The sequence below is a fragment of the Hemiscyllium ocellatum genome, chromosome 25, assembly GCF_020745735.1.
Source record: "Hemiscyllium ocellatum isolate sHemOce1 chromosome 25, sHemOce1.pat.X.cur, whole genome shotgun sequence".
NCBI lineage: Eukaryota > Metazoa > Chordata > Chondrichthyes > Orectolobiformes > Hemiscylliidae > Hemiscyllium > Hemiscyllium ocellatum.
Window position 1 is genome coordinate 40,913,436 of NC_083425.1, and position 26,350 is coordinate 40,939,785.

General features: G+C 43.6%; 1 protein-coding gene across 2 annotated transcripts in view; it reads left to right on the top strand.

The window, feature by feature from the left end:
- The window catches only part of b3gntl1 (UDP-GlcNAc:betaGal beta-1,3-N-acetylglucosaminyltransferase-like 1), a 338,080-nt gene that overhangs the window by 205,265 nt on the left and 106,465 nt on the right, over window positions 1–26,350 (top strand). For both annotated transcript variants that reach the window (XM_060844592.1, XM_060844593.1), the window contains one exon: window positions 23,928–24,023. In XM_060844592.1, the coding sequence (XP_060700575.1) occupies window positions 23,928–24,023 (96 nt within the window). The remainder of the gene's footprint in view (window positions 1–23,927; window positions 24,024–26,350) is intronic.

Below are 26,350 nucleotides of genomic sequence, written 5' to 3' on the forward strand. Positions count from 1 at the left end.
GTGCCAGTGCAATTCTAAAGTTCTTGAGCTGGCAACTTGTATTTCTTTGTCCAGAGTGGCAGACTGCCCAGAAAGATCCCATGCTTTCCTCAAAACAACAGATAAAAACAACTGGATAATTAAGTAGAAATTCAAACTACTAGAGTGCAAGAGCTGGAAGCACCCAGCAGAAACAAACTGGAGTTTCATTTTCTGCCCTTCAACCTTCCTCGATCTCTCGCTCCTTCCAAATTTTCCCGATCATACAACCTGACTATAATAGCTTCACCATTCATGTTTTCAGCAGTGCACGCCTTGAACTCTGTGATTCCACCCTAGTCCCCTTTCGGTCTCTCTACTTCCATCACACACTCCATAAAACCTCTCTGTCTGGTTGAGTGTTTGGTCGCTAATCCTTTTTGGGGCACGATATTAAAAGCTTGGCTGACAACACTACTGTTTAGCAATGTGAATGCAAATTTTTGTTCATCGATCATGAAAACTAAGATGAATGAAACTATTTCCTGATTGAAGGACACAGACATTCACTGCTCTTCCCTTCCAGTTTCCTTACAATTTTCCATGGGCATGCTCCTTATCATAAAGTTTCATAATTAATCATGGCTTTAGTCACGGCATGATGAAACTCCTAATATTGGTTGCTAGTGACTTGGGATGTGTCTGCACTCATACACCAACCTCCTATTTCATGCTTGTTCAGTCTCAATAGCAGCACTGGTTTTGGCGGAGTAGTGATAATATCACACAGTCAGTACATTCAAGGCTCAGGTCAATGCTATGGGGACGTAGTTCAAAACCTGCAGCAGTTGCTGATAGAATTTAATTCAATTAATAGGAACTACAATTGAAGGCTAGTTTCAGAAATGCTGACAGTAAAAATATCATCAATTGCTGTTAAAAGCTCTGTGGGTTCCAGACATCCAGCACTGAGTGGCAAACTAAAGTCACCAGATACCTACATATGGAGAATTCTCAACATTTGGCATTTATGGCATCTTTAGGAAACTTTAATGAATAGAGTTGAACAAACTATATTCCCTTTAACTGCCTCACTACTTGGAAAATACATAAAGGATGATGTGAGATTCTCCTCATGTTGAAATAGATCTTGTTGGACTTCTCATTCAATCCTGACACGCATCTCACTTTCACCCACAGCGCATGACTTGGTATGGCAACTGCTGCGCCCAAGACTGTAATAAACTACAAAGAGTTGTGAACACAGCCCCATCACACAAACCAACCTTCCATCCATTGACTCCACCTATCCTGCTCACTGTCTTGGGAAGGTAGCCAACATAACAAAGACCCCACCCACTCCACTTACAATCTCTTCCAGACTCTTCCGTTGGGCAGAAGATACAAAAGCTTTAACATATGTGTCAACAGATTCAAGAACAGCTCCTTCCCCCCTCCCCCACCCCCCTCCATTATTCGACTTCTGAATGGACCTCTCAAACTTTAGTGTTAATCTCACTGTTTATTCACATTCATTGCTGTCATAATATTGCATTCCTCACTCTGTTATTTTATCTTTATGTACTTTGTACGATAAGATGTGTCAATACTGCATGCAAAACATGTGACAATAATAAATCAAACCTAAGATTCTGCTCAATGTTTCAGGTAATCTATCATTAGAACTGAACAAAGATAGAAACATAAGAGTTGTTAATCATGTTTACATGGAAATAATACAGAAATAACAAAGGCATATGGTGATAGGGCAACAAGAGATTCCATGATACAGTCAAAGGGAGTGATGATGGATAATAAAGAACAAAAATGGTGCCCAGACCAAGTGCTGTTGGCTAAAACACAAATATTTGATTGAAAGCATGAAACAATAAAGAAACAAGACAAAACCAACTCAGCAAAGCAAAAAAAGAGAAAAAATAAAACATATTTGAATTAAAAAAAACACAGAAGCAGTGATTTAAAGTTATTGCACACCCAGGAGATTTTAGATTAATGAGTTGAAAGACAATGTGTTTTTCCTCAAACATTAACAAACTTCACCAGATTATCCAAGATGGAGGATGGGAAAAAATTGTGGCTGTAAGAGCTGCTCCTTTTTTGAGGCATTTTAGGTGATCCTGGAGAACCTGTGTGGGAGAGCTCACAGCTCAGGAGCAGATAAATGCATGGTTTTAAGTGTAACCTTGCTGTCTTTTTAATAGTGAGTACATAGAACATAGAATAATACAGCACAGAACAGGCCCTTCGGCCCACAATGTTGTGCCGAACATCTATCCTAGATTAAGCACCCATCCATGTACCTATCCAATTGCCGCTTAAAGGTCGCCAATGATTCTGACTCTACCACTCCCACGGGCAGCGCATTCCATGCCCCCACCACTCTCTGGGTAAAGAACCCACCCCTGACATCTCCCCTATACCTTCCACCCTTCACCTTAAATTTATGTCCCCTTGTAACACTCTGTTGTACCCGGGGAAAAAGTTTCTGACTGTCTACTCTATATATTCCTCTGATCATCTTATAAACCTCTATCAAGTCACCCCTCATCCTTCGCCGTTCCAACGAGAAAAGACCGAGAACTCTCAACCTATCCTCGTACGACCTATTCTCCATTCCAGGCAACATCCTGGTAAATCTTCTCTGCACCCTCTCCAAAGCTTCCACATCTTTCCTAAAGTCAGGCGACCAGAACTGCACACAGTACTCCAAATGTGGCCTAACCAAAGTCCTGTACAGCTGCAACATCACTTCACGACTCTTGAATTCAATCCCTCTGCTAATGAACGCTAATACATCATAGGCCTTCTTACAAGCTCTATCCACCTGAGTGGCAACTTTCAAAGATCTATGAATATAGACCCCAAGATCCCTCTGTTCCTCCACCTGACTAAGAACCCTACCATTAACCCTGTATTCCGCATTCTTATTTGTTCTTCCAAAATGGACAACCTCACACTTGGCAGGGTTGAACTCCATCTGCCACTCCTCAGCCCAGCTCTGCATCATATCTAAGTCCCTTTGCAGCCGACAACAGCCCTCCTCACTGTCCACAACTCCACCAATCTTTGTATCATCTGCAAATTTACTGACCCACCCTTTGACTCCCTCATCCAAGTCATTAATAAAAATTGCAAACAGCAGAGGACCCAGAACTGATCCCTGCGGAACTCCACTCGTAACTGGGCTCCAGGCTGAATATTTACCATCTACCACCACTCTCTGACTTCGACCGGTTAGCCAGTTTTCTATCCAATTGGCCAAATTTCCCTCTATCCCATGCCTCCTGACTTTCCGCATAAGCCTACCATGGGGCACCTTATCAAATGCCTTACTAAAATCCATGTACACTACATCCACTGCTCTACCCTCATCCACATGCTTGGTCACCTCCTCAAAGAATTCAATAAGATTTGTAAGGCAAGACCTACCCTTCACAAATCCGTGCTGGCTGTCCCTAATCAAGCAGTGTCTTTCCAGATACTCATAAATCCTACCCCTCAGTACCCTTTCCATTACTTTGCCTACCACAGAAGTAAGACTAACTGGCCTGTAATTCCCAGGGTTATCCCTATTCCCTTTTTTGAACAGGGGCACAACATTCGCTACTCTCCAGTCCCCTGGTACCACCCCCGTTGACAGTGAAGACGAAAAGATCATTGCCAACGGTACTGCAATTTCCTCTCTTGCTTCCCACATAATCCTAGGATATATCCCGTCAGGCCCGGGGGCATTGTCTATCCTCAAGTTGTTCAAAATGTCCAACACATCTTCCTTCCTAACAAGTATCTCTTCTAGCTTACCAGCCCATTTCACACTCTCCTCTTCAAGTAGAGTGGGTTCTTTTTGGCTACATGTTTAATTGAGGTCTGTCTCTTGATTAAAATTTAATAATATAAAACATAAGTGATAAGTTAGCCTGGTGTACTGTTTTTAGAGCAGTAAGACTATGATATTTTTTGTTTATTGTTAAGGTGCAAAGATGGCTTTTTGTAAAACGATGTGCTCTTTCTGTCAGGAGTGGGAATTTAGGAGAGTTTCCATGCTATTGTTGATTATGTCTGCAGTAAGTGTGTTTGGCTGCGAATCCTTTCAAGTCGCATGGATCAGCTAGAATGGCCATTAGAGGCAATGAGGAATTTACAGTAGCTTGGGGATGTGATGTATGGCAGTTATAGGAAGGGAGAAAAGCCACAAATACAATCAGGAGGTGGGTTCCCGCCAGGAAAGGTAGGAGAGAGAGGCAGGTGGTGCACCTCAACATCTCAAACAAATATGTTGTTTTAGAAAATGTAGAGGGTGATGGACTGTCAAGGGAATATAGCACAAAATGCCAGGTTTCTAGTATCGAGACAGGTTTTAATGTAATGAAGGGTACATCAGGTTCCAAGTGATCAATTGTGATGCAGGATTTTCTAGTGAGAGACACAGGCAGACGTTTCTCCGGCCAACAGTGAGAAATCAGAATTGTGTGTTGCCTCGCTGGTGCCAGGATCCAGGATGTCTCAGAGAGGGTGCAGATTATTCTCAAAGGGGAGTGGGACCTGCAGGAGGTTGTTGTACACATTGGAACTAATGACATAGGAATGAAAAAGGATGAGATTCTGAAGGGAAAATACAGAGAGTTAGGCAAGAATTTAAAAAGGAGGTCCACAAGGGTAGTAATATCTGGATTACTCCCGGTGCTACATACTAGTGAGGGTAGGAATAGGAGGATAGAGCAGATGAATACATGTTTGACGAGCTGGTGTATGGGAGAAGGATTCATATTTTTGAATCTTTGGAATCTTTTCTGGAGTGGAATTGACATGTACAAGAAGGACAGATTGCACCTGAATTGGAAGGGAGCTAACATACTGGAAGGGAGATTTGCTGAAGCTGCTCAGGAGGATTTAAACTAGTAAGGTGAGGGTGGGACACAGGGAAATAATGAGGAAAGAGATCAGTCTGAAACTGGTACAGTTGGGAAAGCGTGCAAGTCAAACAATCAGGGCAGGCAGGAACAAAGCAGAGAACAAGGTAAATTAAATTGCATTTATTTCAATGCAAGGGGCCCAACAGGGAAGGCAAATGAACTCAGGGCATGGTTAGGAACATGGGACTGGGATATCATAGCAGTTACAGAGACGTGGCTCAGGGATGGGCAGGACTGGCAGCTTAATGTTCCAGGATACAAATGTTCCAGGAAGGATAGAAAGGGAGGCAAGAGAGGAGGGGGGTGACATTTTTGAAAAGGGAAAACATTATGGCTATACTGAGGGAGGATATTCCTTGAAACACATATAGGGAAGGTATTTAGGTGAACGAAGAACAGAGAAAACTAAGTGGAACTGAAAAATAAGAATAAGAAAGGGATCATTACCTTATTAGGATTGTACTATAGACCCCCCCCCCCCCCCAAAACAGTCAGGAGGAAATTGAGAAGAAAATTTGTAAGGAGATCTCGGTTATATGTAAAAACAATAGGGTGGTTATGGTTGGGGATTTTAACTTTCCAAACATAGACTGGGACTACCATAATGTTAAGGATTTAGATGGAGAAGAATTTGTTTAGTATAAGAAAATTTTCTGATTCAGTATGTGGATGTATCTACTAGAGAAGGTGCAAAACTTAAACCATTCTTGGGACACAGGGCAAGTAACTTAGTGGGGGAGCACTTTGGGGCCAGTGACCATGATTCTATTAGTTTTAAAATACCCATGGAAAAGAGTAGAGAGGATCTAAAAGTTAAAGTTATAAGTTGGAGGAAGGCCAATTTTGATAGTATTAGGGATGAACCTGCAAAAGTTGATTGGGTGCAGATGTTCGCAGGTAAAGGGACAGCTGGAAATGGGGAGGCCTTCAAAAATGAGATAACGAGAATCCAGAGACAGTATATTCCTGTCAGGGTGAAAGGGAAGGCTGGTACATGTAGACTGCTGTATGACCGAAGAATTTGAGAGTTTGGTTAAGAATGAGGCATATGTCAGGCAAAGACAGGATAGATCGAGTGAATTAATTTAGGTAAAGGTGCAGTACAGAGAGATCTGGGTGTTCTTGTACACCAGTCAATGAAGGCAAGCATGCAGGTACAGCAGGTAGTGAAGAAGGCTAATAGCATGCTGGCCTTCATAACAAGAGGGATTGAGAATAGAAGCAAAGAGGTGCTTCTGCAGCTGTACAGGGCCCTGGTGAGACCACACCTGGAGTATTGTGTGCAGTTCTGGTCGCCAAATTTGAGGAAAGACATTCTGGCTATTGAGGGAGTGCAGCGTAGGTTCACGAGGTCAATTCCTGGAATGGCAGGATTACCTTACACTGAAAGACTGAAGCGACTGGGCTTGTATACCCTTGAGTTTAGAAGACTGAGAGGGGATATGATTGAGACGTATAAGATTATGAAAGGATTGGACACTCTGGCAGCAGGAAACATGTTTCCGCTCATGGGTGAGTGCCAAACCAGAGGACACAGCTTAAAAATACGGGGTAGACCATTTAGGACAGAGATGAGGAGAAACTTCTTCACCCAGAGAGTGGTGGCTGTGTGGAATGCTCTGCCCCAGAGGACAGTGGAGGCCCAGTCTCTGGATTCATTTAAGAAAGAGTTGGATAGAACTCTCAAAGATAGTGGAATCAAGGGTTATGGAGATAAGGCAGGGAGCGGATACTGATTAGGAATGATCAGCCATGATTATATTGAATTATAGGTGCAGGCTCGAAGGGCTGAATGGCCTACTCCTGCGTCTATTGTCTATTGTCTATCCTTAGAAGAGTGTAAAGGCTGTAAGAGTATACTTAAGAGAGAAATCAAGAGGGCAAAAAGGGGCCATAACATAGCTTTGACAAATATGGTTAAGGAGAATCCAAAGGGATTCTACAAATACATTAAGGACAAAAGGGTAACTGGGGAGAGAGTAGGGCCCCTCAAAGATCAGCAAGGCAGTCTGTGTGTGAAACCACAGGAGATGGGTGAGAAATTAAATGAGTATTTTGCATCAACATTTACTGTGGAGAAGGACATGGAAGATATAGAATGTGGGGAATAGATGGTGACATCTTGCAAAATGTCCATATTAGAGAGGAGGAGGTGCTGAAGGTCTTGAAACGCATAAAGGTGGGTAAATCCCAAGACCTGACCAGATTTTCCTGGAACTCCTTGGGAATCATGGGAAGTGATTGCTGGGCCTCTTGCTGAGATATTTGTATCATCGATAGTCACAGGTGAGGTGCCAGAAGATTGGAGGTTGGCAAACGTGGTGCCACTGTTTAAGAAGGGTGGTAAGGACAAGCCACGGAACTATAGACTAGTGAGCCTGACATCAGTGGTGGGAAAGTTGTTGGAAGGAGTCCTGAGGGACAGGATTTGCATGTATTTGGAAAGGCAGGGACTGATTAGGGATTATCAACATGGCTTTGTGCATGGGAAATCATGTCTCACTAACTTGATTGAGTTTTCTGAAGAAGTAACAAAGACTATTGATGAGGCAGAGCAATGAACATGACCTATATGGACTTCAGTTTGACAAGGTTCCTCATGGTAGACTAGTTAGCAAGGTTAGATCACATGGAGTGGAGGGAGAAAAGCCATTTGAATACAGAACTGGCCCAAACGTAAAGACAGAGGGTGGTGGTGGAGGGTTGTTTTTCAGACTGGAGACCTATGACTGGTGGAGTGCCACAAGGATTGGTGCTGGGTCCACTGTTTTTTGTCATTTATATAAATGATTTGGATGTGAACATCGGAGGTATAGTTAGTAAGTTTGCAGGTGACAGCAAAATTGGAGGTGTAATGGACAGCAAAGAGGCTTTCCTGAGAGTACAATGGGACCTTGATCAGATGGGCCAATGGGCTGAGGAGTGGCAGATAGAGTTTAATTGAAATAAATGTGAGGTGCTGTATTTTGGAAAGGCAAATCAGGCCAGGGCTTATACACTTAATGATAAGGTCCTGGGGTGTGTTGCTGAACAAAGGGACCTTGGAATGCAGGTTCATATTCCTTGAAAGTGGAGTCTCAGGTAGAGAGGATAATGAAGAAGGTATTTGGTATGCTTTCCTTTATTGGTCAGAGCATTGAGTATAGGAGTTGGGAGGTAATGGTGCGCCTGTATAGACATTGGTAAGGCTGCCTGTGTGCAATTCTGGGTTCCTTCCTATCGGAAAATGTTGTGAAACTTGAAAGGGTTCAGAAAAGATTTACAAAGATATTGCCAGGATTAGAGGGTTTGAGTAGTTAGGGAGAGGCTGAATAGACTGACCCAGTTTTCCCTGGAGCATCGGAGGCTGAGGACTGACCTTATGGTGGTTTATAAAATCATGAGGGGTTATGCTAGAGTAAATAGATAAGATCTTTTCCCTGAGTTGGGGAGTCCAGAACTGGAGGGTATAGATCTAGGGTGAGAGTGGAAAGAAAGTGGTGGAGGCTGTTACAGTTGCAACATTTAGAAGGCATCTGGATGGGTACATGAATAGGAAGGGTTTAGAGGGATATGGGCCAAGTGGTTAGGATATCTGGTCGGCATGGACGAGTTGAACAGAAAGGTCTGTTCCCTTACTGTCCATTTCTATGACTCTATGACTTTGGAATTAGTTTGTATTTTTAAAGGTCTTGCAATCTTACGTGAACTATAAAACGATCCACTTTATTTTAAATATTTTTAATCAATCTGCTCAGAAATGTTTTGGCGTGCCTCTGGGGTATGTGGGATTTGGACCAGTAGCTCCTGACTCAGAGATAGGGACACTACCTACAGCCCTCCATTTTATTATATACCATTTTAAACCAAGGGATTCATATTCTGTTGTTCCAGCATTTCGGTTCATTGAGTTTTGGAGGTACGTTTAACATCATTCTCAAATTGTCGAAACTAAATATAGTTCTTTTAAATCAACCTGTTCGGACATGATTTGACACACCTCTGGGAGTTAAACCGGACCTTCTTTGAGGTTCAGTTAACACTTAGTAAACCAGTTCTGTCTCTTTGCATTGTAATCAAGGTGCTCGTTGTCATGTGATCCACTCCCAAAACTCACAAAATGTAAAGGCACTCCCAGGCTTTTGTCAGACATTTTTCCTCTATGAGCTAAAAGGGAGGTGACACTGGGAGTTGACCTGCTCAACCTTTGCTTTTGCAAACGAAAGCCATTTAAACCAGGGGTGAGGATCTGTTTCTAACACTCCACTGATTGATGGTAAACACTTTTGACTGATTTGAGATTGAGCACATGGACACGGGAACAAACAAGAACTGGAGATAAGGCAGCACAAGGTTTAGTTTAATTAGAGCAGTTTTTATCAAGCTGGCTGTGTGTAATTTCAAAAATGATGGGGCTGCTGTAATGGTCTGAGTAAACAAGTTGAATAAGAATTTCACAGGAAAGGGCATGATGCTCTTGTACTGCTGCAAGGTCACATTGGTTCAGAATTTACTGCTGCTTCAAATTAGAATATGCCAATTTTAGCCCAATGGAGGACAGCATTTTGGACCTGAAAGTTCAGGTCACTTCTTATACTACACACCAACGGTCAGACATGTAACTTATATTCCAATTATTTCTGATACTTAGATAAGAATGAGTGCTTGTGTTCACTGTCCAGAGTTCTACAATCATTTTATGAAAACCACATTGTGTTGAGTCAAGGGCGACCGCACGTCATTTGATTCTTCATTAATGAGGTGTGTTTTATTTCCCAGAGCATTCACTCAATCTTTAAAGATACTGGTAAAGAATGAGTAATCCTCATCTATTATTTTTATTTGTAAATCCAGTGCAGCTCATGGGACATGCCGAGAGTTGAGTTTACATGATAGAAATTCAGAGGAAATCCAAATTTTACAGATTTCCAACTCCTTCAAGAAACCAGGAGCCATCATTGTACTGAATATGAAAATCAAGATTTACATTAAAACAATATTTCCAGCTAATCCCCGTGCTGTGGAAACAAGATGTTCTGATGTTTATTGAGCAAGTGAAAATAACACATTTCCTATTTAGAAAACAGCGGGTTGTAAATGAATGCAGTGTCTCAAAGATGGTAGTTGAGCTAATTTTAACTGACTAGGTAATAGGGAGGGTCAAACACATTCTTTGGTCACCTTGGAAAGAAGGGACAGAGAATGTGAAGGGTGGACAGAAAGCCACCCAGACTCACAAGGCGACCTCTACGCTGAACGGTCGGGTGTCAAACTTACATGGGAGAAAATGGAAGTAGCTCGATAAAGCAGAACAAACTGACATCAAAATGATTGGTGGAGGAACCCTTCCTCTGCCCATACTGAGCCCTCACCACCCACCAAATATTTCTTTATTTTCCTAATTTATACAATGAAGAACTATAATGTAGAACTTGTAGCTTTTTTCTTTATTTCTCTATTTTTGTACCTAATCTAATTTACTGTTGAAGGTTTATAACTAGATACGTTGTGCTAAGAAGGTGCCATGTGTGACGACATTGTATACTTTTCACCCGTACTTCTGTACTTTTGTACTTGAGTGCAGGTGACAGTAAAACCTAATTCTAATTCTAAACATTCTCTGCATCTGTCAGGGTAGGAAATAGCAGAACACCTCAGTCTGACATTCAGAGCAGAGAGATGCAGGAGGATTGACTGTCCTGTTTTCTCTGAAGAAAAGTTTTGAAATAAAGTATTATTTGTGTTATTATATATACTCAAGTAATGGTCAATCACATGTGAGAATCAACCCCCAACATTTAGACAAAGATTGTTTATTTGTCAAATACCTTATGTATCAGTTGACTCCCAATTTTTAGCCAAAATCCAAACTCTTTGTACTTAACGCACCCTTTCTGTGGAACTCAAACTCACTCTGGTGCAGTTGCCACTGAAGTCAGTTACTCAGCTCAGCTCTGTGTATATCAACATGTGATACCACTGTTACCACTTTACTGTGTTTCTGCCAATCCTGCCCTCTGTAGTGACAAGTAGGAATGGTACATTATCAGTACAGATTAACCTTAAAGTCACTACAATTGCAGAGCAGGCAAATAATTGTACAGCAGCAAAAGAATTCTAGATATTGGAAGACATCGTTGTGAGTTGGTTCTGCATGTAGCATAGGCAAATGCCTAAGAATAAATGGGCAAAAGTGGAAAATCAGGCATGTGGCTGCAGTTGAAAAATGCATCAGAATGGACTCTCAGTTTCTTGAGGGTGTGTCTGATTTCATAGATGACAACATTTTGCAGCAGTTTATAATCAAACATCCACAAAAGAACAGATACAGGTCAGCCTGTACTCTTAGGAGCATGACTGAGATCCATGAAGGTAAGCTTCTTTTTGGTACAGTCAGATAGAGTCACAGAGTCATGGAGATGTACAGCAGGAAATGGACTCTTAGGTCCAACTCCTCCATGCTGAACAGATATCCTAACCTACGAGTAAAAAATGAGGTCTGCAGATGCTGGAGATCACAGCTGCAAATGTGTTGCTGGTCAAAGCACAGCAGGCCAGGCAGCATCTCAGGAATAGAGAATTCGACGTTTCGAGCATAAGCCCTTCATCAGGAATAAGAGAGAGAGAGCCAAGCAGGCTAAGATAAAAGGTAGGGAGGAGGGACTAGGGGGAAGGGCGATGGAGGTGGGATAGGTGGAAGGAGGTCAAGGTGAGGGTGATAGGCCGGAGTGGGGTGGGGGCGGAGAGGTCAGGAAGAGGATTGCAGGTTAGGAGGGCGGTGCTGAGTTGAGGGAACCGACTGAGACAAGGTGGGGGAGGGGAAATGAGGAAACTGGAGAAATCTGAATTCATACCTTGTGGTTGGAGGGTTCCCAGGCGGAAGATGAGGCGCTCCTCCTCCAGCCGTCGTGTAGTTGTGTTCTGCCGGTGGAGGAGTCCAAGGACCTGCATGTCCTCGGTGGAGTGGGAGGGAGAGTTAAAGTGTTGAGCCACGGGGTGATTGGGTTGGTTGGTTCGGGCGGCCCGGAGGTGTTCTCTGAAGCGTTCCGCAAGTAAGCGGCCTGTCTCCCCAATATAGAGGAGGCCACATCGGGTGCAGCGGATGCAATAGATGATGTGTGTGGAGGTACAGGTGAACTTGTGGCGGATATGGAAGGATCCCTTGGGGCCTTGGAGGGAAGTGAGTGTGGAGGTGTGGGCGCAAGTTTTACATTTCCTGCGGTTGCAGGGGAAGGTGCCGGGGGTGAAGGTTGGGTTGGTCTCACCTACCCTCCAACCGCCACCAAGACAGAACCCCACTGGTTCTCACCTACCACCCCACCAACCTCCGCATACAACGTATCATCCGCCGCCATTTCCACCACCTCCAAACGGACCCCACCACCAAGGATATATTTCCCTCCCCTCCCCTATCAGCGTTCCGCAAGGACCACTCCCTTCGTGACTCCCTTGTCAGATCCACACCCCCCACCAACCCAACCTCCACCCCCGGCACCTTCCCCTGCAACCGCAGGAAATGTAAAACTTGTGCCCACACCTCCACACTCACTTCCCTCCAAGGCCCCAAGGGATCCTTCCATATCCGCCACAAGTTCACCTGTACCTCCACACACATCATCTATTGCATCCGCTGCACCCGATGTGGCCTCCTCTATATTGGTGAGACAGGCCGCTTACTTGCGGAACGTTTCAGAGAACACCTCCGGGCCGCCCGAACCAACCAACCCAATCACCCCGTGGCTCAACACTTTAACTCTCCCTCCCACTCCACCGAGGACATGCAGGTCCTTGGACTCCTCCACCGGCAGAACACAACTACACGACGGCTGGAGGAGGAGCGCCTCATCTTCCGCCTGGGAACCCTCCAACCACAACGTATGAATTCAGATTTCTCCAGTTTCCTCATTTCCCCTCCCCCCACCTTGTCTCAGTCGGTTCCCTCAACTCAGCACCGCCCTCCTAACCTGCAATCCTCTTCCTGACCTCTCCGCCCCCACCCCACTCTGGCCTATCACCCTCACCTTGACCTCCTTCCACCTATCCCACCTCCATCGCCCCTCCCCCTAGTCCCTCCTCCCTACCTTTTATCTTAGCCTGCTTGGCTCTCTCTCTCTTATTCCTGATGAAGGGCTTATGCTCGAAACGTCGAATTCTCTATTCCTGAGATGCTGCCTGGCCTGCTGTGCTTTGACCAGCAACACATTTGCAGATATCCTAACCTAATCTAGTCCCACTTACCAGCACTTGGCCCATATCCCTCTAAACCCTTTCTATTTATATTTATATACCCATCCAGATGCCTTTTAAATGCTGTAATTGTACCAGCCTCCACCACTTCCTCTGGTAGTTCATTCTATACGCGCACCACCCTCTGCTTGAAAAAGCTGCCCCTTTGGTCCTTTTTACTTATTTCCTCTTTCACCCTAAACCTTTGCCCTCTAGCTCTGGACTCCCCCGCCCCAGGGATCTACTTGCTTACTTAGTGCAACTCATTTTACACTAATAGTGAGACATGGTTTACCATAAGATGTGGTTTATTATCGTTGAAACACACAATAATTACATATTCAACTTTACAAAACTAGTCTTTTCCTCTAATATCCCAAGTAACCTTACAGTTCTTAAACACCTATGACCACAGACTAGTTTAAAATCTGCACTGGGAGCACAAGATGTTAAAAAGTGTACACTTTCCAGATTAGAGCTGGTCAAAATGGAGCTGAGGCTATTCTTCCTGCTCCCACGGTTCCTGCCTGTTGGTCCTGATGTTCTCTGGAGTGTGTGAGGGACTACTCTGACTTGATTGTTTTCTTTTAATGAGTTATCTGGGTCATTTCCAAGTACAGTAGTTTAGCAGTAGATTGATATGACAGTGGAATTAGCATAGTTTAAATTGAGTTTCTATCTCAGGAAGGGTGTTACAAAGGGCAGTGTTGGATATTGTGCTTTCCCCTATTGACTGAGCCAAGCCCAGGGGCCAAGTTATCTCAAAAACTGTTTCAATGAAACTCAGATCTATTGTTCCACCTGAAACCTTGCAGCATTGTCTCAAGGTGGTGACAGAGTAAGGACACTGCAGCTTGAGCTCCTCTGCTTTGCCTTTTCCTTTATTTTTTTACTCTCATTTCTGCAGTTTTTCTACCCCCTAGCCCCCAACTTTTAGCTTCTTAAACTTACCCCTGGAGGGAATGGGGTTGAGTCTGAGTCCAGCCCCACATGGGAGACAAGTTGGAAACCATGCTGCGAGTTCCGGAGGCACGTCCCGGGCCAGATCCCAGTGTGGATCCCGGAATCAGTGAAAAGGACTAATGGTTCGAGGACTTTTTAAAGATAGTTTTATTCTTATTATGTACTTTGAATAAGTTGAGCACTTTTTAAAATGTTGGCTTCCTATGTTAAACTTGTTTTTTACTCTTTCAATTCTGTAACAAATATTTAACGTGTCTGTAACCTAGGTACATAGTACCAAAGATGGCACTAAAGCAGCAACATTACAGGCTTTTCTCTGCACTCATTCGCGTGCACATGACAATAAAGGCCATTCTATTTTACTCTATTCGACAACCCATTCAATAATCAACCAAGATGAATGGCTTGCATGCCTATGTGGCATGATTAAATTCGACAGCTGTAAGCTTCCTGGCTTAATATCTCAGTTCCACTGTCTCATTGCAACCTTTGCAATATAACCAATCAGGGAAACCAGTTTGCATACCTGTGTGTCTGGCCTGAACCAATTCCCAGCATGTGTTCAGTTGACCAGTTTTCTCTGCATGCCACTCAGTTAGCCAATATTGCTTTCAGTGTCCCAAAATAGCTGTTATTTTATTTAATAGGCACATTCCATTACCTACGCAGCCAAACAGTGAGAAAACTTGGGGAGAAAGCAGGGCTGGTGAAGACATCTGGATGATTCACAATTTTGTTTTGCCGTGTTGGTCCGGTGGGACAAAACTTAAGCCAACAGTGATAGTCAAGAGACAAGCCCTCCCAAAATAACTGTTTCCAAAAGGAGTGATCAGCCACATTGACAATAAAGGATGGATAGGAATCTGGGCCAGGAACTTTTGAAATAATGACATTTCCCACTCTGCCAGCTGGAAACTGGATTGGAAGTGTATCCCTGCCAGTCATTGCTGTCCTGCAGCCATAAGGATTCTGAGAAATGTTAATTGACTGGAGATGAAACATTTGTCCCTCACTTGAGCAAAGTACTACCTCAGAAAACTCATTTCCAATCAGATTCGCAGCAGTGCTGGAGTCCCAGTAGCACCCCCTATGCATTGGATAGTGCTGGTACTGCAGAAAGTCACACCAGTACCAAAGAGTAGATTGGTGCAGTGGGACTGGGAGGGGCGGCCCATGGGAGGTAGAGAGAAGAGAGGGGTGCGGGCGTCTGCCTGTATTATTGGCAAGGTCATGTGGGGAGTGGGTGCATGTGATGTCCTCAGAGACAGAGCTACATGCAGAGGCACTGATTCCTGGGGTGAAAGAACTTGTAATATTTACTTTTGGGATGTGGCATTGCTGGCTGGCCAACCATTTATTGCTTGTCCCTAGTTACCCCTTGAGAGGTGGTGGTGAGCTGCCTTAAGACTCACGGACTCAAACTTTCAGCCTCAGCAGGAACTCAAACTCAGGGTCTCACTGTCGACTCAAGCACCAAGTCTCAACTTGGGCTCAAATACCCAGCCTCAGCGTGGACTCAAATTCCCAGCCTCCACATGGACTCAAATTCCCGGCCTCAGTGTGGACTCCAACTCCCGGCCTCAGTGTGGACTCGAACTCCCGGCCTCAGTGTGGACTCAAATTCCCAGCATCAGAGTGGACTCATGCTCCTGGCCTCAGTGTGGACTCGAGTTCCCGGCCTCAGTTTGGACTCGAATCCCGGCCTCAGCGTGGACTCAAATTCCCGGCCTCAGTGTAGACTCGAATCCCGGTCTCAGTGTGGACTTGAACTCCCGGCCTCAGGGTGGATTCGAATCCTGGCCTCAGCATGGACTCAAATTCCTGGCTTCAGCGTGGACTCAGATTTCCGGCCTCAGCGTGGACTCGAACTCCCGGCCTCAGCATGGACTCAAATTCCCAGCCTCAGCATGGACTCAAATTCCCAGCCTCAGCATGGACTCGAATCCCGGCCTCAGCATGGACTCAAATTCCTGGTTTCAGCGTGGACTCGAATCCCGGCCTCAGCGTGGAATCGGATTTCCGGCCTCAGCGTGGACCCAAATTCCCAGCCTCAGTGTGGACTCGAATCCTGGCCTCAGCATGGACTTGAACTCCTGGCCTCAGCGTGGATTCGAATCCCGGCCTCTGCATGGACTCAAATTCCTGGCTTCAGCGTGGACTCAAATCTCGGCCTCAGCGTGGACTCAAACTGCCAGCCTCAGCGTGGACTCAAACTCCCAGCCTCAGCGTGGACTCAAACTCCCAGCCTCAGCGTGGACTCAAATCCCGGCCTCAGCGTGGACTTGGATTTCTGGCCTCAGCATGGACTCAAATCCCAGCCTCAGTGTGGACTTGAACTCCTGGCCTCAGATTAGACTTCAATTTCTGGCCTCAGCGTGGACTCGAATCCCGGCCTCAGTGTGGACTCAAATCCTGGCCTCAGCATGGACTCAGATTTCCGGCCTCAGTGTGGACTCGAACTCCCGGCCTCAGCGTGGACTTGAATACCGGCCTCAGCGTGGACTCGAACTCCCGGCCTCAGCGTGGACTCGAATCCTGGCCTCAGCGTGGACTCGAACTCCCGGCCTCAGCGTGGACTTGAATCCCGGCCTCAGCATGGACTCGAACTCCCGGCCTCAGCGTGGACTCGAATCCCGGCCTCAGCGTGGACTCAAACTCCCGGCCTCGAGGTGAAGTCTGGCATGGCCTGCATTGGAAGAATTGTTATTCTGGACTCTGTTTTCTCGATTTTTCTAATTTATTGCTCAACACTTTATTTCCTTATTTTTCTAATTTTCTTCCCCAAGAATTTTTACCAAAGAATCTCAACTAGGTACCTTTGTGATGCTGTAGGTGGTGGTTTGTAAACTTTTCACTCTTCTCATGAGACCAGATGTGACAATAAAGCTGAATCAATTCAATTCAATTCAGAAACCTCTGTCCAAATTGCTTGCCTGCTACCACAGAGTCTGCTCACTTTTCCTGCAACCTCCCTCAAACACCTGCAACTCACTGCAACATTAGGGAGACATGAAATGCATCATGCATTTTGCGAAAGCAAATCTTAGCAGGACTTATACACTTAATGTTGCTATACAAAGAGACCTTGGAGTGCAGGTTCATTGCTCCTTGAAAGTGGAGTCGCAGGTAGATAGGACAGTGAAGAAGGTATGCTTTCCTTTGTTGGTCAGAGTATTGAGTACAGGAGTTGGGAGGTCATGTTGCGGCTGTACAGAACATTGGTTAAGCCACTGTTGGAATATTGCTTGCAATTCTGGTCTCCTTCCTATCGGAAAGATGTTGTGAAATTTGAAAGGGTTCAGAAAAGATTTACAAGGAGATTGCCTGGGTTGGAGGATTTGAGCTATAGGGAGAGGTTGAACAGGCTGGGGCTGTTTTCCCTGGAGTGTCGGAGGCTGAGGGGGTGACCTTATAGATGTTTACAAAATGATGAGGGGCATGGATATGATAAATAGACAAGTCTTTTCCCAGGGGTGGGGGAGTCAAGAATTAGAGGACATAGGTTTAGGGTGAGAGGGGAAAGATATAAAAGAGACCTAAGGAGCAACCTTTTCATGCAGAGGGTGGTAAGTGTATGGAATGAGCTGCCAGAGGAAGTGGTGGAGGCTGGTAGAATTGCAACATTTAAAAGGCACCTGGATGGGTATATGAATAAGAAGACTTTAGAGGGATATGGGCCAAGTGCTGGCAGGTGGGACAAGATTGTGTTGGGATATCTGGTCAGCATGGGCAAAGGGTCTGTTTCCATGATGTACACCTCTATGACTCTATGACTGTATGTATTCAAGGCAGAGATTGATAGATTCTTAATTCTCACAAGGAATTAAGGGATAAGGAGAGAGTGCTGGTAGGTGGCATTGAAATGCCCATCAGCCATGATTGAATGGCGGAGTGGACCCGATGGGCCAAATGGCCTTACTCTTTCTTATGATCTTATGGTCTTATGTATTCTCTGTACTTGGGTAACTCTATTCCACACACAAAAGCTGAATTTGATCAAGAGTTCCAGGAAAACATTCATTCCATAAGCCTTATGCAGTTCAACCTGACATGTATATCACGTCATTACAGTTAAACTCCAGCTCACGCTTGCCAAACTTTGAGAGATCTACTGGTGCTGAATGAAATAAAGGAAGTAGTAAGGGAAAATTCAATCCAAATTTCAAACAAAATTTCAAAGCTGCTCAAACATTGCTTTAGTCTCTAAGCCCTCAACACACCAGATCACAACCATTTAACTTGCTCCCATAGAGTGAAATTCTGCTCCTAGAGTCATAGAGCTGTACGGTATGGAAACAGACCCTTCATCCATGCTGGCCAGATATCCTAAATTAATCTAGTCCCATTTGCCAGCATAATCTCCTGATGATAATATTTTGGTGCCAACATTGTCAAAATGATGCAAACCACATTTGATGCTTTGTACAAACAAAATAATTAGAATCTTGTGTTTGCGGTATAGCACATGGCTGTAACTTCCCTTGATTATTCAAACAATTTTAGACTCCTGTCCACTTCACAAAGAAGTAGCTGTGTGTTAACTGTTTGGAAAGGTTTTAGCATCTTTCTTGTGACTGAAACAACAGGGTCTTTGTACCATTGCAGCCTGGAGCAGAGACATTGCTTCTCTATTCGACTTAGCATAGAGGGTTTAGACTTAGTTAATCAGACTAAAGTCGCAGGCTGAATTGTCTGCTTTGTTAGGGTATGTGCTGACGTATTACATAGAGCAATTCCAACCTGGTGGTTCCGGAGATGTCCTGGAGGGGGTTAAGCTGTGCAATGGTGTCATGCTGTGGTGAGAATGGACATGTTTTAAAACTCACTGATACTTTGCATAAGGCAATATACATTTATTTCCAACAAAGTCAGATGCCAAGCTACCATTCCCAACTGTTTATCCTTCCATTTGGAAGTGGAGACCTGGGTGTTTTTGCATCAAGATTTTTTGTGTGCATTTTCTGTGCCTGATCAGAGAGATGAATGACATAATGCCAGAGACTGGAGCACTTTTCAGATTGGAACCATGCTTTGGGCAATACGGCATCATCCTATATCGTTATTCAGCGTACAGCAACCTAATGGGTCATTTTTCTCTGTTTAATATGTTGAATTCTGGGTTCCTTAATTAATGTGAATTTGTGGAAGAAGTGTTATTAACTCCACTGTACATTAGGTGAGGCTCCCTGAACTCATTCCAATTAAAGACCTCCTATGTTTGTGGGCTTGCTGTTTCAGCAACATTGGAACTAAGACTCTAGAGATGAAAGGACTATGCTTTCAGACATTTCATCTTCTAGCTCTCTTTTTCTTTTCTCACCGTCTTGGATTGTAAGACCCTACAACGGATAGTGAGGACAGCTGAGAAGATCATCGGGGTCTCTCTCCCCTCCATTTCAGACATTTACACCACACGCTGCATCTGAAAGGCTAAGAGCATTGTGGAAGACCCCACACACGCCTCACTCAAACCCTTCTCTCTCCTGCCATCTGGCAGAAGATACCAGAGCATATGGTGTCTCACAGCCGGATGGTGCAACAGTTTCTTCCTCCAAGCCATCAGGCTCATTAACACAGTATGATCGGACTCTCTTCCCATCTGAAATTCTTTGCACGACTTTGAATTCAATGATAGAGAAATGTCTATCATTGACCATTCTTCTGTTACACTGTAACTTGTGTGTTTTGCACTTCTTATGCACTTTATGCCGTGTACAAGTGTGTAGTTTGTGCTGCACATGTGGCACCCTCAGTCCTGGAGAAACACTGTCCTGTTTTACTGTATCAGTTGTATATGGTAGAAATGTCAAATAAAAAGCAAGCTCTACTCTACTCTTCTAATGCCAATGACATAGGGGCCAGACAAAGCATGGACTTATTTTTGTTTTTATAGCTAGATTTCCTTAGAACAAGCCACTCGCCTGCCGCCAGAAGCTATAGCTTGAGGGGAACCGCACGCTTGACTGACCAGGAGATGCTCATGTGCTTACTGCTGGTCATAGGCGTGACAGAAAGATTTACAGGTTGATAGTCAACTATTTGGTTGGATTACCAATGCATGTTATTTGGCCATAAATTACTGTTGTAGGACTCAAAAACGAAGCCTTTGGCTCAGAGACAGGGGATGCTAACCCCTGCACCACAAGACCTCCACCCAGTGTACTTATTCCAACAAGTATATTTAATTACAACGCTTTGAGGAATTGTTTTGTTGCTTTTTACTTGCAATCATTTTGATAAAACAAATCCCCAGTAAATGACTAGAAACACTCAGCAGGCCAGGCGGCATTGTGTGAAGAGAGTTAACATTTCAGGTCATTGACCTTTCATCAGAATGACACCTGACCTACTGAGCATTTCCAGCATTCTTTGTTTTTATGTCAGATTTCCAGCGTCCACAGTATTTCGCTCTTGTTTGTTCTGGGTTGGTATTATGTTCGGAGCAAATAAGGCAGCTTCTCTGTGCTAACAAAATCCAACAGCATGGAGATAAATAATCAGTTAGTTGGTTTTACTTTACAAAAAGGCTACACCAACATGTTTTACACACATATTTTGTTAAATCTTGAACATGTATCATTTAAAATCCATACACAGTTTATAGAAAAAAATGAAGCATTTCTTAAATATGAAAAAGACACCGTTGTAAAGCAGCAAGTGGGGAGAGGCAATTTGCCCACAATGTATAATGACCAGATATTCTGTTTTGTGTTGTTCTTCTGTCAATAAATATTGATCAGGAGAACAAGCTGAAACCCCTTGCTCTTCTTGAAAACAGGTGCCTATTAAATTTCAACAAGTGTCTCAACTTTAGCATCTCAGCCAAAAGGCATTCTGACGTTTCATTTCCTCTATGCCGCAGTGAAATCTCAAACTGGGGTATCAGAATGTGAAAATATATGGAATAAAAATAGGAATGGACCAGACAGCCTCACAATTCTGCTGCACCATCATTATGACCACAGCTGTTCTTCTACTGCACTTTCCTCACTCCATCTCTGTAAGCCTGGATACCCTTATCTGCTCAAGTACTTCAAATAAGCCTTGAACGCACAGTCTCTAATGCACAGTTATGAGCATTACAACAGTTGGGCCACAATTTTGGAATACTTTGTGTGGTTCTGATCATCCTGTCATAAGAAAGACATGATTAAACTAGATAGGGCTTGGAAAAGATTTACCAGAATGTTGCTGGGAATGGAGGGTTTGAGTTATAAAAGAAAGGCTGCCACTTTTTTTTCACTGGAGTGTCGGAAGCTGAGAGGTGATGTCATTGAGGTTTACAAAATCATAAGGGGCATGGATAAGTGAATAACTTAGGCCTTTACCCTCAGGTCAGGGGGTTCAAAACTAGGGAATATATTTTTAAGTGAAAGGAGAAAGATTTAAAAAAGACCTGAGGGCAACTTTTTTTTACACAGAGTGATTCGTGTGTGGAATGAACTGCCAGAGAAAGTGGTGGATGCAGGTACAGTTACAATGTTTAAAAGCATGGAGGAAATGAAGTGTCAAAATGCCTTTTGGCTGAGATGCTAAAGTTGAGACACTTGTTGAAATTTGGCTAAGTACCTGAATAGGAAAGGTTTGGAGGGACTTGGGCCCAACACAGATAGGTGGGACTATTTAATTTGGGAATATGGTTGATGTGGACTAGTTGGACCAAAGAATCTGTTTCCATGCTATGTGACTAATTCATATCACTAATGTGATCTGCATAAGCAATACGGCCAGCTGCCTGAGGAAGCAGGCAGTCTAGTTAATCTGAACATGACTGTATAATACTGTGGGGGTAACCATGTTGTTTCTTTCTGCTGTACAGTAGCCTATTACTATGTGACACATGAAAACTAATATAACTTGTATATTTGCTACTGTAATAAGGAAACCACACACACTAACTTCTCTTCATAGTCGCCTTTTTGTCTAGTTCGCAATCTCAGCCTCATTAATAAGAAAACTCTGTTTATTCCTTTACAATTTATCAGAGCCTTGTTTATTTATGACTCATGCAGTCAGTGTCTGGAGTTGTCCTAATGAGGTCACCGGGAGTGTGTCCACAATTTGTTTTGGGACAGTGTGATCACATGTTTCTCAAATGTGCTCCATCTGGTTCAGGAAACTTGAACGAGAATGATGTGTATTCAATGTTATGCAGTCACCAAGCTCCAAGGAGATTGGAAACACAATCCCTAGCTGAACATACCAAAACCCTTGATCAGATTGGGTTCCAAACTGGAATGGGGGGCACGTGCAATATGGATGTCATGAATGTAGACTGATACTTCGTGAAAAGCTGAACAAATATTAAGGTATTAAGAATCAGAAACAAATGCTGCTTCAAAGAACAAGAACTTTAATTTTTCTCCTGATCTTTCCGTTCTTCAGTCATATTTCTCTTTATAAAAGGAATCTGATCTTATCATTGAAGAAGTAATTGGGGGAGATACAGAGGTGAACAGTGCAAAGGAATGAAGTTATAAGTGGTGAAGGCAATTTGACACAGTATAACATCCCTGAAATGATCCTGTGAAATTCTACACTCATCCCACATAGCACCACTTGCTGCCTTATTCTTGGACACTAGTTGACATATGAGAGGTGAAAGACATCTTTGGCAGAAGAACAGAAAGAAGAACTTGCAGTTTATGCCATGCGTCTTTTCCATTAACCTGTTAAATACATGAGGAGTAAGGTATACAGCAGATGGTCAGTATTCCATGTGTGCCTTCACAAAAGTTAATGTTCACTACCCTGTAAAGTCCCAAAAGCGGTGAAATTGATGGTTTATGAAATGGTTTCTAGTAAAAGTGCCCAATTTATAGCAGACAGTTGAAATGTTTGATTCACAGATGCAGTCAGAGTTATTGGCTGCTTTGGTATTATTTTATATCTATTGAATTTGAACGTTCACTTTCCAGATTATGATGATAATATTATGAACAAAAGATAACAGTTAAACAAAACAATCTTTAAAATAAGTGAAGAGACAGTAAGATGGGGAGCTCCCTTGCATTTATCCAATGAGAACTGAAGCCATTAGACAGGGAAGATCTCGTGTCTGATAATTGAGTTGGGTTGGGTGGAAGTAACTGATTTCCACAACAGTGCAATGGGACGGCTAATATTAACTTTATTTCCTTTACAATAAGGACTGAAAAATCATTTTTAATTGATGTCCAAAGGATCATCTCTAATGTTAAAGGCTCGCGCAATTAAAAAAAAGACTGAGTGGGAGAGGAATCAGAGTTAAATTTCACCTGGTGAACCATAGTTAGCATTAGCTAGCAACTGCAGTACGTGCAGAACATGGGTGTACTTTGAGAACAATGCATCTTCTTCCCTAATTGTCCTGATTTTTGAAATGAGGATTCTGATGATGTTCAAATAATACTGGCAATCAATGGCACAGTTCTGGGCAAATAGCAGATTAATGCCCAATCTAGTCTGTTCACTACCTAGCCTGTGCGTCATTCCTCATGAGGAGCTTATGCTCAAAATGTCAACTCTCCTGCTCCTTGGTTGCTGCCTGACCAGCTGTGCTTTTCCAGTGCAATACCTTTTAACATGGTTCACGAAGCTGAGATAAGAAGAGATGAAGAGGTATTCGGGTTGGATCACACATAGGACAGATGGCATCTTCTACCATTGGGTATTCACAGCTGTGTGGGTACAGGCCCTACACCTACCTCTCAGCAGCAATGAATAGATGGAGATCTGATGTGAAATGATGGAAAGAGTCCCATTTTATAAGTAACAAAACTCATTGTTCATCCCTGGTAAACCTCAGAAAAGAACGATTCATGTCTGCTCCATGACAGAAATGTTAATTCACAGATTCTTTACTCAAACACTTTCTTCTCTTGATAGGTGTTCACGTCCCATGGTCCTACTGTCATCATGCCAACTTGGTTCTGCTCTCGAAAATGGTTTGACTACGTTGGAAAGTTTGATGAAGGTGGAAAAGTGAGTATAGCGGCCCACACAGAATAAAATTCAAAGAAAAGGCCACAGGTTTGGCTATCTATTAATTTCGAGTTTTTTAAGAAGAATATTCTTGTCACAGAAATTGGGAATCTCAGACTTACTATTGCCCATTCCTAATTGCTCTTGAAAAGGTGGTGGTGAGCAACCTCTCTTGAGCCGCTGTAGATAATGTGATGTACAGCGGCAATGCTGTCAGGGTTTTGACACAACACCAGTGTGGGTACATTCATTATGGCTCTAAGTCAGGTTGATGCATAGCTTGGAGGTGAACTTGCAGGAAATAATGTTCCCATGCATCTGCTGCCCTTGTCCTTGTACTTGGGACAAAATGTGAGTAGGAGAGGTGCTATTGAAGAAACCTTAGTAAGTGATTGTGGTACATCTATTGGAGAGAATGAATGTTGAGAGTGGTAGATGAAGTGACAGTCAATTGGATTGCTTTGTCCGAGTTGGTGTCAAGCTTTTTGAGTGTTGCAAGAACCGCACAACTACAGAGTATTGCATGACACCCTTGGTCTGTATACTGGGGAGTTAGGAGGTGAGTTATTTGCTGCAGCTAGCTAGAAAAAACTAAAATGGTCCAAGTTCCTTATTGAATTAGCTATTGGCAACACTGTAGCATTAAAGGTGTACATTTAAATAGATTGAAATAATATTTGGGGGTACCTAGCAAAATTAAATTTTTAATAAAACTCAATTTAAGTGTGCAATAACATCTTGGCAGTGGAAATTTGGTTCATTTTCCTCTTGGACCACATGAAAGCAACTGCCTTGATTGCCACCATTGAGACTGGCTGGGGAATCTCAGCTAAAGGGCCAGCCTCAAAACCTCAGCAGAATAGACCAACCCGCTTCCATGGAGCTGGAATTCTGTCACATTGTGTGGGGTCTCCCTCTGCCCATACCCTCCCCACACCCTATCAGTGGTGTTCTCCTGTATTGTCTACGAGATGGGAGAGACAGTATTGGATGTGCTTCCGTATCAAACCATGAGGTCATCATTAGCGGCATCTCAGGAACAACAAAGACTGAATATAAGGCAAGTGCAAGCTACTAACTCTTATTAACTATAAACTATATACACAAGTATGGTCGAGAAGGACTTTGTTCATACCTTCTTCCATCAGGACTCAGTCTGATGTGATCTGGTATTATCATGGTACAGTTAACCTTGACACTACATTATCTTGGGGGCTAACTAAACGGTGATGTTAATGGTGAACTAGAAAATAGCTGTCAACATTTCATCATCAGCAGTATGTACCTAGCTGCTATCTTCAATGCAGTGAAACATCCCAACATGTTTCACTGGAACATAATCAGACAGGAATTGATAGTGAGCCAGTGCAGGAGACATGTGGGAGGGTGTCCCAAACCTGGTCAAATAAGTTGACTTGAGCAGTGTCCTAAAGGAAGAGTGAGTGAGTGCTGGAGAAAAAGGAGGAGGTTTGGGAAGAGAATTTCAAAAAAATCCATAGAATAGATTCCCTACAGTGTGGAAGCAGGCCATTCAGTTCATCGAGCCCACACTCCCCTCCAAAGAGCATCCCACCAGTCACACCTCCTTACCCTATCCCTTTTACACTGCATTTCCCATGGTTAATCCACCTATCCTGCAAATCCCTGACCACTATGGGCAATTTAGCATAACCAATCCACCTAACCTACGCAACTTTGGAATATGGGGAGAAACGCTGAAAATGTGTTGCTGGAAAAGATCAGGCAGCATCCAAGGAACAGGAAATTTGACGTTTCAGGCATAAGCCCTTCATCAGGAGCCCGAAACATCGAATTTCCTGTTCCCTGGATGCTGCCTGACCTGCTGCGCTTTTCCAGCAACACATTTTCAGCTCTGATCTCCAGCATCTGCAGACCTCACTTTCTCCTATGGGGAGAAACCTGAGTGCCCAGAGGAAATCTCCCAGAGGAAATGGGGAGGATGTGCAAACTCCACACAGACTGTCGCCTAAGGCTGGAATCGAACCTGGATCCCTGGCACTGAGGCAGCCCTGCTAACCACTGAGCTACCATGCTGCCCAGTGGTGGCCAATGGTGGAACAGTAGAAATCAGGATGGACTAGAGGCCAAAGTTGCAAGAATGTCAGGTACTCAGAAGGTTGCTTGGCTGAAGGAGCTGGAGAAGGAGGGAAGGTTTTAAATGTGAGGATAAGAACTTTTAAATCAATGGCCCAGAGTGTGGTGTTAACCAAGAGGGGGAAATTCTAAAGCTGCGTAATCTTTGTAGACTAAATTCTCCCCATTTAAAAAAAACTCTCACTCAAATTTGAAAGAAGCCAGTATGTGCC